This window comes from Hemiscyllium ocellatum, chromosome 1 (assembly GCF_020745735.1).
Source record: "Hemiscyllium ocellatum isolate sHemOce1 chromosome 1, sHemOce1.pat.X.cur, whole genome shotgun sequence".
In the NCBI taxonomy this organism is placed as follows: Eukaryota; Metazoa; Chordata; class Chondrichthyes; order Orectolobiformes; family Hemiscylliidae; genus Hemiscyllium; species Hemiscyllium ocellatum.
This window is the reverse complement of record NC_083401.1, coordinates 838,924-857,204: the sequence shown is the minus strand read 5'-3', so window position 1 is coordinate 857,204 and position 18,281 is coordinate 838,924. Positions and strand designations below refer to the sequence as shown.

Sequence of the window (18,281 nt, the reverse complement as noted above, 5' to 3'; positions counted from 1 at the left end):
GACTCCACGCACATGTTCCCTCCGCTATCCCTGATTGGCCCTACCTGCTCACTGAGTATTCTCTTATTCCTCACATATGAGTTAAAACGTCTTTAGGTTCTCCCTAATCCTTCTTGCAAAGCCTTTTTCATCTCCTTTCCTGGCTCTCCTCAGTCCATTTCTGAGCTCCTTTCTGGCAAGTCTGTAATCCTCTAAAGCTGTGCTAGATCCTTGCTTCTTCCGTCTTACTTCAACTGCCTTCTTCCTTTTGATGAGAAGCTCCTCTGTTCTCGTCATCCAAGATTCCTTAATCTTACCCCTTCTTACCTGTCTCAGAGGAACAAATTCCTGCATCACTCGCAACAACTGCACCTTAATTTGCTTTTCCCCAATTAAATATCTTCCCTCGTTAATGCTCCTTTCACTCTCCAAGGCTATGCTAAATATGAGACAGTCATGATCACTGTCACCAAAGTGTTCTCCCACCACGAGATCTGACACCTGTAAAGCTCATTGCCGAGCACCAAATCCAAAATGGCCTCTTCCCTCGTCGGACTGTCTACATCCTGAACACACCTGACAGAACGGCTCCAGCCAAACCATCTGCACCAAGGATTTTCCAGTCAATATTGGGAAAGTTGAAATCACCCATAACAATAACCCTGCTACTTCTTCAATTTTCCAGAATCTGCCCGCCTATGAGTTCTTCAATCTCTCTACCGTTATTAGGGGGTCTGTAGAAAACCCCCAGTGCGGTGGCTTTTCCCTTGCTGTTCCTAACTTCCCCCCATACTGACTCATGATGCTGACTACTGAGGCATGATCCTATTGAACAAGTGTAAAGTGCTGAAAGGCCTGTGGTGGTGGTTTCCATGTTTCTGCGAAAATTCAAAGTGAATTCTGGAGCTACATTGCATACTTGAAAAGAAACTGAATGAGCTCTTAAATCTCATAATACACACGTCAACTCTTATCTCATAATATACACGTCAACTCTTAAATCTCATAATATACACGTCAACCCTTAAATCTCATCATATACACGTCAACTCTTAAATCTCATAATATACACGTCAACCCTTAAATCTCATAATATACACGTCAACCGTTAAATCTCATAATATACACGTCAACCCTTAAATCTCATAATATACACGTCAACCCTTAAATCTCATAATATACACGTCAACTCTTAAATCTCATCATATACACGTCAACTCTTAAATCTCATAATATACACGTTAACCCTTAAATCTCATAATATACACGTCAACTCTTAAATCTCATAATATACACGTCAACTCTTAAATCTCATCATATACACGTCAACTCTTAAATCTCATAATATACACGTCAACCCTTAAATCTCATAATATACACGTCAACCCTTAAATCTCATAATATACACGTCAACCCTTAAATCTCATCATATACACGTCAACCCTTAAATCTCATCATATACACGTCAACTCTTAAATCTCATCATATACACGTCAACTCTTAAATCTCATAATATACACGTCAACCCTTAAATCTCATAATATACACGTCAACCCTTAAATCTCATAATATACACGTCAACTCTTTGATGGAATGAGGAAGTAAAAGGAAAACCATAGAACATTTACAACATAGAAAGAGGCCATTTAGCCCCCATCCTGTGTGTGCAGCTGAGTAAACTAACTGCCCATTTTAATTCCACTTAACAGCACCTGATCTGTAACCTTGAAAATTAAAGAATTAATGGCCCGTTTGGTAATCATAACAAAGGCATTGCATTAATTTTTAGTTTGATTGAATGGTTTTTAAATACAAAATATCCAAATATCCATAGCTGGTTTGGACATGAAAAGGTCTCACTCCATGTCATTCTAGTCAATTATAGTCAAACATTTTGATTATGTTTAATGACTTTCTTCATGTGAGTTCTTTGGGCTCTGAAAATTACTACTTCATGTCTTTTGTATTTATTTTCAGGTAATGCCAAACCAGTTAGTTACAAAGCAACTAAGCTACAGAAGGGCAGCCCTTCACGATCAAATGAAGTTATCAGCCCTGAGGTTCTAAAGATGCGAGCAGCATTATTTTGTATTTTCACCTACTTGGACACAAAGACATTGCTGAAAACAGCTGAGGTCTGTCGAGACTGGAAGTATGTGGCAAGGCATCCAGCAGTTTGGACCAGAGTTCTGTTGGAAAATGCTCGAGTATCCTCCAAGGTATTTACGACCCATTGTACATCAGAGTGAAATGGACATAATTTATTCAAATTAGGAATAAGTAGCGAGTTTTGAGAAGTCGTTTGGCTGTGGAGAGTAATGACATAGAACATAGAACAGTACAGCACAGTACAGGCCCTTCGGCCCACCATGTTCCGCCGAGCATTTATCCTCATCTAAGATCAACCTAAACTACACACCGTTCAATTTATTGCCATCCAAGTGCTTTTCTAGCAGTCATTTAAATGCCCCTAATGTCTCTGACTTTACTCCCACCGCTGGCAGTGCATTCCACACACCCACCACTCTCTGTGTAAAGAATCTACCTCTGACATCTCTTCTCTACCTTCTTCCAGTCACCTTAAAATTATGACCCCAGGTGACAGCCATTTCTGCCCTGGGGAAAAGTCTCTGGCTATCTCCTCTAGCTATGCCTCATTAGGAGAAAGTAAGGACTGTAGATGCTGGAGATTCGAGTCGAGAGTCTGGTGCTAGAAAGGCACAGCAGGTCAGGCAGCATCCGAGGAGCAGAAGAAACGATGTTTCAGACATAATCGACGTTCCTGATGAAACGTCGATTGTCCTGCTCCTAGGATGCTGCCTGACCTGCTGTGCTTTTCCAGCACCACACTCTTGACTATGCCTCTCATTACCTTGTACACCTCTATCAAGTCACCTCTCTTCCTTCTTCTCTCCCCGTTAAAAGCCCGAGATCACTCAATCTCTCTTCATTAAACAAGCCCTCCAATCCAGGCAGCATCTTGGTAAATCTCCTCTGTACCCTCTCTAAAGTATCAACATCCTTCCTACAATGAGGCGACCAGAATTGGACACAATATTCCAAGTGTGGTCGAACGGGTTTTATAGAGCTGCAGTGCAGTACGTCCTCGCAGCTCCTAAACTCAATCCCCCTGTTAATGAAAGCCAAAATACCACATGCCTTCTTAACAACCCTGTCAACTTGGGTGGCAACTTTGAGGGATCTATGGATGTGGACCCCAAGATCCCTCTATTCCCCCACACTGCTAAGAATCCTGTCTTTAACCCTGTATTCAGCATTTAAATTCGACCTTCCAAAATGAATCACTTTGCATTTATCCAGTTTGAATCCTTCTGGCACTTCTCAGCCCAGCTCTGAATCCTGTCAATGTCTTATTGTAACCTGCAACTACCCTCGACACTAACTACAACACCATGTGTCATCGGCAAACTGACTAACCCATCCTTGCATTTCTTCATCCAGGTCATTTATAAAATCTATAAAGAGCAGAGGCCCAAGAACAGATCCCTGTGGGATATCACTGGTCAGCAACCTCCAAGCGGAATACTTTCCATCCACTCCCACTTACTGTCTTCTTTCGGCCAGCCAATTCTGTATCCAGACAGCCAGATTTCCCAGTATCCCACACCTCCTAACCTTCTGAATGGACTTACCATGGGCTTAAATGCCTTACTGCAGTTCATATACACCACATCCACTGCCTGACCTTCGGCAACTTGTCTAATCACATCCTCAAAGAACTCCATAAGGCTTGTGAGGCATGACCTGCGCCTCACAAATCCATGCTGGCTATCTTTAATCAAACTATGTTTTTCCAAATAGTCATAAATCCTATCTTTCAGAACCCTTTCCAGCACCTTGCTTACCACAGAAGTGAGCCTGACCGGTCTGTAATTCCCAGGGATTTCCCTAATCCATTTCTTTAACAGAGGAACAACATTCACCTCCCTCCAGTCAGCCTGGTACTTTAGAAGATTTAAGTAGAAACAATCTGTCCAACACCTTTTGTCATCCTTTGTTATTTAAAAGGCATCTGGATGGGTATATGAATAGGAAGGGTTTGGAGGTATATGGGCCGAGTGCTGGTAGGTGGGACTAGATTGGGTTGGGATATCTGGTCGGCATGGACAGATTAGACCGAAGGGTCTGTTTCCATGCTGTACATCTCTATGACTCTATGATCTATTTTAGAAACTTCAAGAATATTAATTACACCTTTTCTTAAAATTCAGTCACAGAATGTTAAAGACTTGGGAACTTGGAAAAGTTAGTGGTGATATCTTGGGGACAGTCCATATCACAGTAGAGGAGGTGTTGGACATAATAGAGTGTATGGAAATGCATAAATCTTCTGGTCCTGACCAGATACATTCAAAGAGTAAAAAGTGAGGTCTGCAGATGCTGGAGATCAGAGCTGAAAATGTGTTGCTGGTTAAAGTGCAGCAGGTCAGGCAGCATCCAAGGAACAGGAAATTCGACATTTCGGGCAAAAGCCCTTCATCAGGAATGATTCCTGATGAAGGGCTTTTGCCCGAAACGTCGAATTTCCTGTTCCTTGGATGCTGCCTGACCTGCTGCGCTTTAACCAGCAACACATTTTCAGCAGATACATTCAAAAACACCCAGCAAGAGATGAGAGAAGAAATTGCGGGGGCCCTGGCTGATAGTTAACCATGGGTGAGGGTTACCAGAAGACTGGAGGGTAGTGAATGTTGTGCCCTTATTCAACAAGGGCTACAAAGAAAAACCTGGGACTGACAGACCAGTCAGCTGAACATCTGTGACAGGTAAATTACTTGAGAAGATTTTGAGAGATATGGATTTGGAAAAAAAAGTTTCATTAGGAGTAGTCAGCACACCTTTATGTATGGTAGATCATGCCTCCAAACTTTTTAGGATTCTTTGATAAAGTGAGCAGGAAAGTTGACAAGAGCTGGGTGGTAGATGTAGTCTATGTGGATTTCAGTAAGGTCTTTGATAAGGTTCCACATGGTAGGCTGCTCTGGAAGGTTAGATTGCATGGAATACAGGGGGAGTTGGCAAATTGGATACATGTGGTGATGCTGCTTTAAGTGAGAGGGCAAAGTTCTGGCAGATGCAATACAATGTTAATAAACATGAAGTCATCCATTTTGGTCGGAGTAACAGTAAAAGACTATTACTTGAATGGTAAAATGTTGCAGCATGCTGCTATGCAGAGGGACCTGGGTGTCCTTGTGCATCAATCACAGAAGGTTGGTTTGCAGGTACAAAAAGTAATTAGGAAGGCAAATGGAATTTCATCTTTCAATGCTAAAAGGACTGAATTTAAAAGCAAGGAGGTTATGTTGCAGCTGTATAGGGTGCTGGTGAGGCCGCACCTGGAGTACTGCGTGCAGTTTTGATCTCCTTACTTGAGGAAGGATGTACTGCACTAGAGGGGGTACAGAGGAAGTTCCCTAGGTTGATTCCAGAGTTGAGAGGGTTGGCTTATGAGGAGAGACTGACTGGACTGGAATTATATTCATTGCAATTTAAAAATGAGGGGGTATCTTATAGAAACATACAAAATTATGAAGGGAACAGATAAAATAAATGCAGAGAGAATGTTTCAACTGGCAGGTGAAGCGAGAACAAGAGCGCATAGCCTCAACATTCAGGGGAGTAAATTTAGGACTGATTTGAGAAGGAACTTCTTCATCCAGATGGTTATGAATCTGTGGAATTCCCTACCCATTGCAGTAGTTGACGGTATCATAGTAAATGTTTTTAAAACTAAGATAGATATTTTTTGAACAATGAACGTAAAACATAGAAAGCTACAACACAGTACAGTCCCTTCAGTCCATGATGTTGTGCTGAGGATAATCCTAATCTAAACTAAAATAACCTACCTACACTCCCCTCAATTCACTGCTATCCATGTCCAGCAGTCATTTAAATATTCCCAATGACTCTGCTTCCACCACCAGCACTGGCGATGCATTCCATGCATTCACAACTCACTGCATAAAGAACCTACCTCTTGTGTCTCCTCGAGACCTTTCTCCTAATATCTTCAAACTATGACTTCTTGAACCAGTCAATCCTGCCCTGGGGAAAGGTCTCTGGCTATTGACTCTATCCATGCCTCTCATTACCTTGTACACATCAACCAGGTCACTTCTCTTCCTCCTCCTCTCTGGAGAGAAAAGTCCAAGCTCAGTCAACCTCTCCTTGTAAGTCAAGCCTTCTAGTCCAGGCAGCATCCTGGTAAAACTCCTTTGCAGCCTCTCCAAAGCTTCCACATCTTTCCTACAATAGGGCGATCAGAACTGGACACAATATTCCAAGTGTGGTCTCACCAGGGTTTTATAGAGCTGCAGTAAAACTTCGCTGCTCTTAAACACGATCCCCCTGTTAATGAAAGCCTAAACACCGTATGCTTACTTAACAACCCTATCCACTTGGGTGGCAACTTTGAGGGATCTATGTACTTGCACGCCCAGATCCCTCTGTTCCGCCACTCTGCCAAGAGTCCTGTCTTTAATCCTATATTCAGCATTCAAATTCAACCTTCCAAAATACATCACTTTGCATTTATCCAGGTTGAACTCCATCTGCCATTTCTCAGCCCAGCTCTGCATCCTGTCTATGTTGTGCTGCAGCCTGCAGTAGCCCTCGATACTATCAACAGCATCTCCACTTTCCTCCAGGCAGAATACTTTCCATTTACAACCACTCCCTGCCTTCTGTCAGCCAGCCAATTCTGAATCCAGATAGTCAAATCTCCCTGTATCCCATACTTCCTGACTTTATGAATGAGCCTACGGGAGGGAACCTTATCAAATGCCTTGCTGAAGTCCATGTATACTACTGCTCGACCTTCGTCAACCTGCCTCGTCCCCTCCTCAAAGAACTCAATTAGATTTGTGAGGCATGACCTGCCCCTCACAAAGCCATGCTGACTGCCTTTAATCAGACCATGCTTTTCCAAATAGCCATAAATGCTATCCCTCAGAATTCTTTCCAAAACCTTGCTGACAACAGACGTTAAGACTGACTGGTCTGTAATTGCCAGGGATTTCCCTATTACCCTTCTTGAAAAGAGGAAGAATATTCACCTGACTCCTTTCTCACTTCCCGGAGCAGCCTAGGATAAATCTGCTCTGGCTCTGGGGGCATGTCAATCTTAATGTTTGCCAAAATTTCCAGTATATCAACTTCATCAATCTTGATCTGTTTAAGCAAATATCCCAGCTCCTCAAAGTTCTCATTCACAATAAGGTCCCTTTCCTTAGTGAAAACCGAAGCAAAACACTCATGTTGGGCTTCCCCTATCTGCTCAGACTCCACACACAAGTTCCCTCCGCTATTCCTGATCAGCCCTATCTTCTCCCTTATCATTCTCTTATTCCTCACGTTTGAGTAAAATGCCTTTGGGTTCTCCCTCATCCTTCTTGCCGAGCCTTTCTCGTGCCCCTCCTGGCTCTCCTCAGTCCATTTTTGAGCTCCTTCCGAGCAAGTCTGTAATCCTCCAAAGCTGTGCTAGATCCTTGCTTCCTCCACCTTACATAAGATGAGAAGCTCCTCTATTCTCGTCATCCAAGGTTCCTTAATCTTACCCCTTCTTACCTGTCTCAGAGGAACAAATTCGTGCATCACTCGCAACAGCTGCTCCTTAAATAGTCTCCACATGTCTGCTGTGCCCTTTCTGTAGAACAATTGCTCCCAGTCTGTACTTCCCAAATCCTATCTGATAGCGTCATAATTTCCTTTTCCCAAATTGAATATTTTCCCATGGTAAATGCTCCTTTCCCTCTCCAGGGCTATGGTAAATGTGAGGCAGTTGTGGTCATTGTCACCAAAGTGTTCTCCCACCGCGAGATCTGACACCTGTCCTGGCTCATTGCCAAGCATCAAATCCAAGATGGCCTCTCCCCTCATTGGCCTGTCTACATACTGAATATAGAACATAGAACAATACAGCGCAGAACAGGCCCTTTGGCCCTCGATGTTGTGCCGACCTGTGAATTAATCTAAGCCCATCCCCCTGCACTATCCCATCATCATCCATGTGCTTAGCCAAGGATTGTTTAAACCTCCCTAATGTGGCTGAGTTAACTATATTGGCAGGCTGGGCATTCCATGCCCTTACCACTCTCTGTGTAAAGAACCTGCCTCTGACATCTGTCTTAAATCTATCATTCCTCAATCTATAGCTATGTCCCTTCATACAAGCTGATGTCAACATCCTCAGAAAAAAACTCATTGTGTACCCAATTTAATCCTCTGATCATCTTGTATGTCTCTATCAAATCCTCTCTTAGCCTTATTCTCTCCAAACTTAAATGTGTTGCACTATAAACTGGTGTCATGTGACTTCTGACCAAAAAGAAAGGTTGTCAGAATAAGCCAACCAACCTAAGTAATAGGAAAACATCGAGAATCATTAATTCAGGGCAAAACAAATGCATATTAATTTAGGAGAGCCATATGGAATTCGGAAGAGAAAACCATGTTAAATTAATTTCTGGAAGTTTATGATGAGTGTGTGCCTTTGATGTGTTTAAGTGACTTTCCAAAATACACTGCATGGTGGCTCAGTGGTTAGCACTGCCACCTCACAGCACAGGGAACTGAGTTCGATTCCAGACTGTCTGTGTGGAGTTTGCACATTCTCCCCGTGTCTGTGTGGGTTTTTGTTGGGTGCTCCGGTTTCCTCCCACAGTCTAAAGATGTACTGGCCAGGTGACTTGCCCATGGTAAATTGCCCATAGTGCTAGGTGCATTAGTCAGAGGGAAATGGGTCTGGGTGGGTTACTCTTCAGAGGGTTGGTGTGGACTTGTTGGGCCGAAGGGCCTGTTTCCACACTGTAGGGAATCTAATCTAAAATGCTGCAGAACTGACACATGGAAAAGAAGACACAGTAACAATAACATTAATTGAGGCTGGAAGTGGTCTAGTGGGTGTTTTCAGACTGAAAACCATTTTAAAATGCAGGATCTCAGGGAATAGTGTTAGTTACCCCAGTGTTCCTCAAATGTATTAAAAACCTAGATCTTGATGTACAGTGCAAAATTTTAAAAATTGTGGATGATACACCATTTGGAAAGATTGTGAATTGAGGACAACAGTGTTAAACGTCAAAAGGACAAGTTGAGGATGTAGCAGATGAAATTTACTGCAGAAAAGCAGGAAGTGATTTTATTTATTCGATCGTATCATCCAAGTCTCTTTTGTTGTAATCCATTCCGCTGAAATCTCTTTAGATTGCACTTATACTATCTGCACTTTTTGTATGTTTCAGTTTATGTTGACCCTATCCCAATGGTGTACACAGACACACTCCCTCACTCTGCAAGGCATTAAACCTCGTCCAAAAGGGAAGAAGGAAAGTAAAGAGGAATATCTTAAAAGCACACAGTGAGTATCAATTCATGTATTATCAAGACTGTTGGGAATGGTGGGAATTATGGACTTATGAACAATGCAGTGTATATCAGATAATATTGATACATTCAGAAAGAGGTGAAATAAACATAAAGGAGCAGGGAGAAGAGGGTTGTTTTTAAAGGATTAGAATTTGGAACATGGAATGTTACAGCACAGTACAGGCCCTTTGGCCCTTGACGTTGTGCCGACCTTTGAGACCAATCTGAAGCCCATCTAACCTACACTATTCCATTTTCATCCATATGTTTATCCAATGACCATTTAAATGCCCTTAAAGTTGGCGAGTCTACTACTGCTGCAGGCAGTGTTTTCCACACCCCAACTACTCTGAGTAAAGAACCTACCACTGACATCTATCCTGTATCTATCACCGCTCAACTTAAAGCCATGTCTCCTCGTTCTAACCATCACCACCCAATGAAAAAGGCTCTCACTATCCACCCTATCAAATCATCTGATCATCTTGTCTCTATTTAGTCACCTCTCAACCTTCTCTCTAACGAAAATAGCCTCAAGTCACTCAGCCTTTTCTCATAAAACCTTCCTTCAATACCAGCCAACATTTTTGCAAGATTTGTGAAGGTTTGTAGCTTAGGTTGAGGTTTAGGGTGTAGGTTTGCTCGCTGAGCTGTCCAGACGTTTCATTACCTGGCTAGGTAACATCATCTAGGAGAAAGTGAGGTCTGCAGATGCTGGAGATCAGAGCTGAAAACGTGTTGCTGGAAAAGCACAGCAGGTCAGGCAGCATCCAAGGATCAGGGAGATTCGACGTTTCGGGCATAAACCCTAGGTAACATCATCAGTGGTGATCTCCAAGTGAAGTGAAGCTGGTGTCTCCTGCTTTCTATTTATATCTTTCTCCTGGATGGGGTTTCTGGAGTTTGTGGTGATGTCATTTCCTGTTCGTTTTCTGAGGGGTTGATAGATGCTATCTAGATCTATGTGTTTGTTTATGGCGTTGTGGTTGGAGTGCCAGGCCTCTAGGAATTCTCTGGCATATCTTTGCTTAGCCTGTCCTAGGATAGATGTGTTGTCCCAGTCGAAATGGTGGGTTTTTTCATCCATGTGTAAGGCTACGAGGGAGAGAGGGTCGTGTCCTTTTGTGGCTAGCTGGCGTTCGTATATCCTGGTGGTTAACTTTCTTCCTGTTTGTCCTATATAGTGTTTGTGGCAGTCCTTGCATGGAATTTTATAGATGACATCGGTTTTGTCCATGGGATGTACTGGGTCTTTTAAGTTTGTTAGCTTTTGTTTGAGAGTGTTGGTGGGTTTGTGTGCTACTAGGATTCCGAGGGGTCTTAGTAGTCTGGCTGTCATTTCTGGAAAGGAAACACTTACCACACTTTTAGAAGAGACCATCACACACACCCCAACCACCATCAATCACATTACCAACGAAAACATCATGAAGCTAGTGGACCTGTGCCTCACCACCCATTTCACCTTCAACAACATAATCTACAAACAAATCAATGGCATCTCCGCTATCAGGATTCATGGCAGAAGTGGTAATGCAAAGACTAGAACAACAGCCAAAAATCTGGTAGGAGAAAGTGAGGACTGCAGATGCTGGAGATCAGAGCTGAAAAATGCGTTGCTGGGAAAGTGCAGCAGGTCAGGCAGCATCCAAGGAGCAGGAGAATTGATGTTTCGGGCATAAGCCCTTCTTCAGGAATCTCAACGTTTCGGGCATAAGCCCTTCATCAGGATTCCTGAAGAAGGGCTTATGCCTGAAACGTCGACTCTCCTGCTCCTTGGATGCTGCCTGACCTGCTGCACTTTTCCAGCAACACATTTTTCAACCAAAAATCTGGGTCCACTACGTAGATGACACCTTTGTCATCACAAAACGAAACAAGATAGAAGAGACATTTAACATCATCAAAAACACCCTCACAGGCATAAAGTTCACCAAGGAGGAAGAAACCGACAACAAACTCGCATTCCTGGACGTCACAGTCGAAAGAAAGGACAACGGAGAACTACAAACCTGTGTATACAGAAAACCGACAAACACTGACCAAATACTTAATGACACCAGCAACCATCCCAACACACACAAACAAAGCTGTATCAGAACACTATTCCAACGAGCCACCACACTGCAGCACAGACGAACTTCGGAAAACAGAGGAGTACTCAAGAAGAACAGATACTCAAAAAATACAGTGCGCAGATTCCTCAGGAACAAACCATGACAAGCAGACCAAACACAGCCAGAAACCCTAACCACCTTACCATACATCAAAGAGGTTTCAGAAATGACAGCCAGACTACCAAGACCCCTTGGAATCCTCATAGCACACAAACCCACCAACACTCTCAAACAAAAGCTAACAAACTTAAAAGACCCAGTACAACCCATGGACAAAACCAACTTCATCTATAAAGTTCCATGCAAGGACTGCCACAAACACTACATAGGACAAACAGGAAGAAAGTTAGCCACCAGGATACACGAACATCAGCTAGCCACAAAAGGACACGACCCTCTCCCTCGTTGCCCTACACACGGAAAACAAAAAAGCACCATTTCGACTGGGACAACACATCTATCCTGGGACAGGCTAAGCAAAGACATGCCAGAGAATTCCTAGAGGCCTGGCACTCCAACCACAACGCCATAAACAAACACATAGATCTAGATACCATCTATCAACCCCTCAGAAAACGAACAGGAAATGACATCACCACAAACCCCAGGAACCCCCATCCAGGAGAAAGATATAAATAGAAAGCAGGAGACAACAGCTTCGCTTCACTTGGAGATCACCACTGATGATGTTACCGAGTCAGGTAATGAAACGTCTGGATATCAAACCTACAGCTCAGCGAGCAAACCTACACCCTAAACCAGGCAACATCTTGGTAAATCTCTCCGAATCCTCTCCAAAGCGTTCACATCCTTCCTGCAATGCGTCAGCCAGAACTATACACAATACTCCAAGTTTGGCCACACCAGAGTTTTGTACAGTTGCAGTTCAAAGTTCCGAAACTCAATCCCTCAATGCCTTCTTAACAACCCTATCAATCTGGGTGGCAACTGTCAGGGATCTATGCACATGGACACTGAGATCTCTCTGCTCATCTACACTACCAATGATCTTACCATGAGCCTAGTACTCTGTATTCCTGTTACTCCGACCAAAGTGAATCACCTCACGATCTTCCACATTAAACTTCATTTGCCACCTCTCAGCACAGCAGCTTATCTCTATCTCTCTGTAATCTGCGACATCCTTCGGCACTATCCATAACTCCTCCAACCTCAGTGTCATCTGCAAATTTACTAACTCATCTTTCTACACCCTCATCCAGCCCATTTATAAAAATGACAAACAACAGTGAACCCAAACAGATTCTTGTGGTACATCACTGAACTCCAGGACAAACATTTCCCATCAACCACCACCCTCTGGCTTTTTTCAGCTAGCCAATTTCTGATCCAAACCACTAAACCACCCTTAATCCCGTACCTTTGTATTTTGTGCAATAGCCTAACATAGGGAACCTTTTCAAGTGCCTTACTGAAATCCATATACACCACATCAACCACTTTACCCTCATCCACCTGTTTGGTCACCTTCTCAAAGAACTGAATAAGGTTTATGAGGCATGACCTACCCTTCACAAAACCATGTTGATTGTCCCTAATTATATTATTCCTTTCTGGACAATCATAAATCCTATCTCTTATCCTTTCCAAAACTTAGCCACAACCGAAGTAAGGCTCACTGGTCAATAATTACCAGGGTTGTCTACTCTCCTTGCACAAGAAGCAGAAAGTGAGGACTGCAGATGCTGGAGATCAGAGCTGAAGCATTTGTTGCTGGAAAAGTGCAGCAGGTCAGGCAGCATCAAAGGAGCAGGAGAATCAACGTTTCAGGCATAAGCCCTTCTTCAGACCCTCCTTGAACAAGGAGACAACATTTGCTATCCTCTAATCTTCTGGCACTATTCTGTCGGCAATGATGGCAAAGATCAAAGCCGATTTATACACTTTCCAGAATTGATAACAACTCCTCCTTATGAACCTGAATTCTATCTAGTCTAATAGCCTGTATCTCAGTATTCTCCTCGACAACGCTGTCTTCTTGCAGTGTGAATACTGACGAAAAATATTCATTTAGCGCTTCTCCTATCTCCTCGGACTCCCCACACAACTGTCCTTGACTGGTCCTAGTCTTACTCTAATCATTCTTCTATTACTGACTTAGCTATAGAAAGCTTTAGGACTTTCCTTTATCCTACTTGCCAAAGACTTGTCATGTCCCCTCCTGGCTCTTGTTGGCTCTCTGCTTAGGTCCTTCTGGCTAATTTGTAACTCTCAAGCGCCCTAACAGAACCTTCACGTCTCATCTTTACATAAGCTTCCTTCTTCCTCTTGACAAGATATTCAACTTCTTCAGTAAACTACGGTCCCCTCACTTGACCACTTCCTCTCTGTCTGACAGGTACATACTTATCAAGGACACGCGTTAGCTGTACCTTGAACAAGCTCTACATTTCAATTGTCTAGGAGAAAGAAGGGCTCATGCCCGAAACGCGATTCTCCTGCTCCTTGGATGCTGCCTGACCTGCTGCGCTTTTCCAGCAACACATTTTCAGCTACATTTCAATTGTGTCCATCCCCTGCAGTTTCCTTGCCCATCCTATGCATATTAAATCTTGCCTAATTGCATCACAAATGTCTTTCGCTCATCTATAACTCTTGCCCTGTGGTATATACCTATCCCTTTCCATCGCTAAAGTAAACTTAACCGAATTGTGGTCACTATCACCAAAGTGCTTACCTACTTCCAAATCTAACACCTGGCCTGGTTCATTACCCAGTATCAAATCCAATATGGCCTCGCCCCTTGTTGGCCTGTCTACATACTGTGTCGGGAAACCCTCCTGCAAGCATAAGACAAAAGCTGGCCCATCTAAAGTCCTCGAACTTTAGCGTTTCCAGTCAATATTTAGAAAACTCAAGTACCTCATAACAACTACCCTGTTTCTTTTGCTTCAATTCAGGTTCATCTTTACAATCTTTTCCTCCGCATCTCTGGAACTTTTCCGAGGCTTATAGAAAACTCCCAACAGGGGGATCTCTCCTTTCCTGTTTCTAACCTCAGCCCATACTACCTCAGTAGACAAGTCCCCATCAAACACCCTTTCTGCCACCGTTTTATTGTCCTTGACTATCATAGAACATAGAACATTACAGAGCAGTACAGGCCCTTCGGCCCTCGATGTTGCGCTGCCCTGTCATACTAATCTGAAGCCCTACACTATTCCATGTACGTCCATATGCTTGTCCAATGACAACTTAAATGCACTTAAAGTTGGCGAATCTACTACCGATGCAGGCAAAGCATTCCATACCCTTACTACTCTGAGTAAAGAAACTACCTCTGACATCTGTCATATACCAAACCCCTCCCCCACTTTAAAGTTGTGTCCCCTCGTGCTCACCGTCCCCATACTTGGAAAAAGGCTCTCCCTGTCCACCCTATCTAACCCTCTGATTATCTTGTATGTGTCTATTAAATCACCTCTCAACCTTCTTCTGTCTAACGAGAACAGCCTCAAGTCCCTCAGCCTTTCCTCGTAAGACCTTCCCTCCATACCAGGCAACATCCAAGTAAATCTCCTCTGCACGCTTTCCAAAGCTTCCACATCCTTCTTATAATGCGGTGACCAGAACCACAATACTCCAAGTGCGGCCGTACCAGAGCTTTGTACAGCTGTAGCATAACCTCATGGTTCCAGAACTCGATCCTTCTATTAATAAAGGCCAAAACACTGTATGCCTTCTTAACAACCCAGTCAGTCTGGGTGGCAACTTTCAGGGATCTGTGTACCTGGACACCAAGATCTCTCTGCTCATCTGCACTCCTAAGAATCTTACCGTTAGCCCAGTACTTTGCATTCCAGTTACTCCGTCCAAAGTATATCACCTCACATTTGTCCACATTAAACTCCATTTGCCACCTCTCAGCCCAGCTCTGCATCCTATCTATGTCTCTCTGCAACCTACTACATCCTTCGTCACTATCCACTACTCCATCGACCTTAGTGCCGTCTGCAAATTTACTAACCCACCCTTTTACACCCTCATCCAGGTCGTTTATAAAAATGATGAACAGCAGTGGACCCAACACCGACCCTTGCGGTACACCGCTAGTAACTGGACACCAAGATGAACATGTTCCATCAACTATAACCCTCTGTTTTCTTTCAGCAAGCCAATTACTGATCCAAACTGCTATATCTCCCACAGTCCCATTCCTCCGCATTTTGTATAATAGCCTACTGTGGGGAACCTTATCGAATGCCTTGCTATCAATGCCACATCTCCCCCTCTTTTACCACCTTCCCGGTTCTTACTGAAACATCTAAACCCTAGATCTATAAGGCAGTGGTGCTAACCATTGAACACCATGCCACCCAAAGCTTAGGGTCTTAATTGCTTTGGATGTAAATATAGAACATAGAACAATACAGCACAGAACAGGCCCTTCGGCCCACGATGTTGTGCCGAACATCTATCCTAGATTAAGCACCCATCCATGTACCTATCCAATTGCCGCTTAAAGGTCGTCAATGATTCTGACTCTACCACTGCCACGGGCAGCGCATTCCATGCCTCCACCACTCTCTGGGTAAAGAACCCACCCCTGACATCTCCCCTATACCTTCCACCCTTCACCTTAAATTTATGTTCCCTCTGTTGTACCCAGGGAAAAAGTTTCTGACTGTCTACTCTATCTATTCCTCTGATCATCTTATAAACCTCTATCAAGTCACCCCTCATCCTTCGCCGTTCCAACGAGAAAAGGCCGAGAACTCTCAACCTGTCCTCGTACGACCTATTCTCCATTCCAGGCAACATCCTGGTAAATCTTCTCTGCACCCTCTCCAAAGCTTCCACATCTTTCCTAAAGTGAGGCGACCAGAACTGCACACAGTACTCCAAATGTGGCCTAACCAAAGTCCTGTACAGCTGCAACATCACTTCACGACTCTTGAATTCAATCCCTCTGCTAATGAACGCTAATACACCATAGGCCTTCTTACAAGCTCTATCCACCTGAGTGGCAACTTTCAAAGATCTATGTACATAGACCCCAAGATCCCTCTGTTCCTCCACCTGACTAAGAACTCTACCGTTAACCCTGTATTCCGCATTCTTACTTGTTCTTCCAAAATGGACAACCTCACACTTGGCAGGGTTGAACTCCATCTGCCACTCCTCAGCCCAGCTCTGCATCATATCCAAGTCCCTTTGCAGCCGACAACAGCCCTCCTCACTGTCCACAACTCCACCAATCTTCGTATCATCTGCAAATTTACTGACCCACCCTTCGACTCCCTCATCCAAGTCATTAATAAAAATTACAAACAGCAGAGGACCCAGAACTGATCCCTGCGGAACTCCACTTGTAACTGGGCTCCAGGCTGAATATTTACCATCTACCACCACTCTCTGACTTCGACCAGTTAGCCAGTTTTCTATCCAATTGGCCAAGTTTCCCTCTAACCCATGCCTCCTGACTTTCCGCATAAGCCTACCATGGGGAACCTTATCAAATGCCTTACTAAAATCCAAGTACACTACATCCACTGCTCTACCCTCATCCACATGCTTGGTCACCTCCTCAAAGAATTCAATAAGACTTGTAAGGCAAGACCTACCCTTCACAAATCCGTGCTGGCTGTCCCTAATCAAGCAGTGTCTTTCCAGATACTCATAAAGCCTATCCCTTAGTACCCTTTCCATTACTTTGCCTACCACAGAAGTAAGACTAACTGGCCTGTAATTCTCGGGGTTATCCCTATTCCCTTTTTTGAACAGGGGCACAACATTCGCTACTCTCCAGTCCCCTGGTACCACCCCCGTTGACAGTGAAGACGAAAAGATCATTGCCAACGGTACTGCAATTTCCTCTCTTGCTTCCCACATAATCCTAGGATATATCCCGTCAGGCCCGGGGGACTTGTCTATCCTCAAGTTGTTCAAAATGTCCAACACATCTTCCTTCCTAACAAGTATCTCTTCTAGCTTACCAGTCCGTTTCACACTCTCCTCTTCAACAATACGGTCCCTCTCGTTCGTAAATACTGAAGAAAAGTACTCGTTCAAGACCTCTCCTATCTCTTCCAACTCAATACACAATCTCCCACTACTGTCCTTGATCGGACCTACCCTCGTTCTCGTCATTCTCATGTTTCTCACATACGCATAAAATGCCTTGGGGTTATCCTTGATCCTATCCGCCAAGGATTTTTCATGCCCTCTCTTAGCTCTCCTAATCCCTTTCTTCAGGTCCCTTCTGGCTATCCTGTATCCCTCCACTGCTCTGTCTGAACCCTGTTTCCTCAACCTTATGTAAGCCTCCTTCTTCCTCTTTACTAGACATTCAACCTCCCTCGTCAACCAAGGCTCCCTCACACGACCATTTCTTTTCTGCCTGATAGGTACATACATATCAAGGACGCGTCGTATCTGCTCCTTGAAAATGTTCCGCATTTCCACCACATCTTTCCCTGACAGCCTATGCTCCCAACTTATGCTCCTCAAATCCTGTCTTACAGCATCATAATTTCCCTTCCACCAATTGTAAAATCTACCCTGTTGTGCGCACCTATCTCTCTCCATGACCAAGGTGAAAGTCTCAGAATTGTGGTCACCATCACCAAAATGTTCACCCACAAACAAGCCCATCACTTGTCCTGGCTCATTACCGAGTACCAAATCCAATATGGCCTCCCCTCTGGTTGGACAATCTACATACCGAGTTAGAAAAGCTTCCTGGACACACTGCACAAACACCGCCCCATCCAATCTACTTGATCTAAAGAGCTTCCAATCAATATTTGGGAAGTTGAAGTCAACCATGAC

General features: G+C 43.8%; 1 protein-coding gene across 1 annotated transcript in view; it reads left to right on the top strand.

The window, feature by feature from the left end:
• Positions 1-18,281, top strand: part of fbxo41 (F-box protein 41) — a 320,938-nt gene that overhangs the window by 93,323 nt on the left and 209,334 nt on the right. The window contains exons 7-8 of the mRNA XM_060827707.1: positions 1,972-2,198; positions 9,249-9,364. Coding sequence (XP_060683690.1) covers positions 1,972-2,198; positions 9,249-9,364 — 343 coding nt within the window. The remainder of the gene's footprint in view (positions 1-1,971; positions 2,199-9,248; positions 9,365-18,281) is intronic.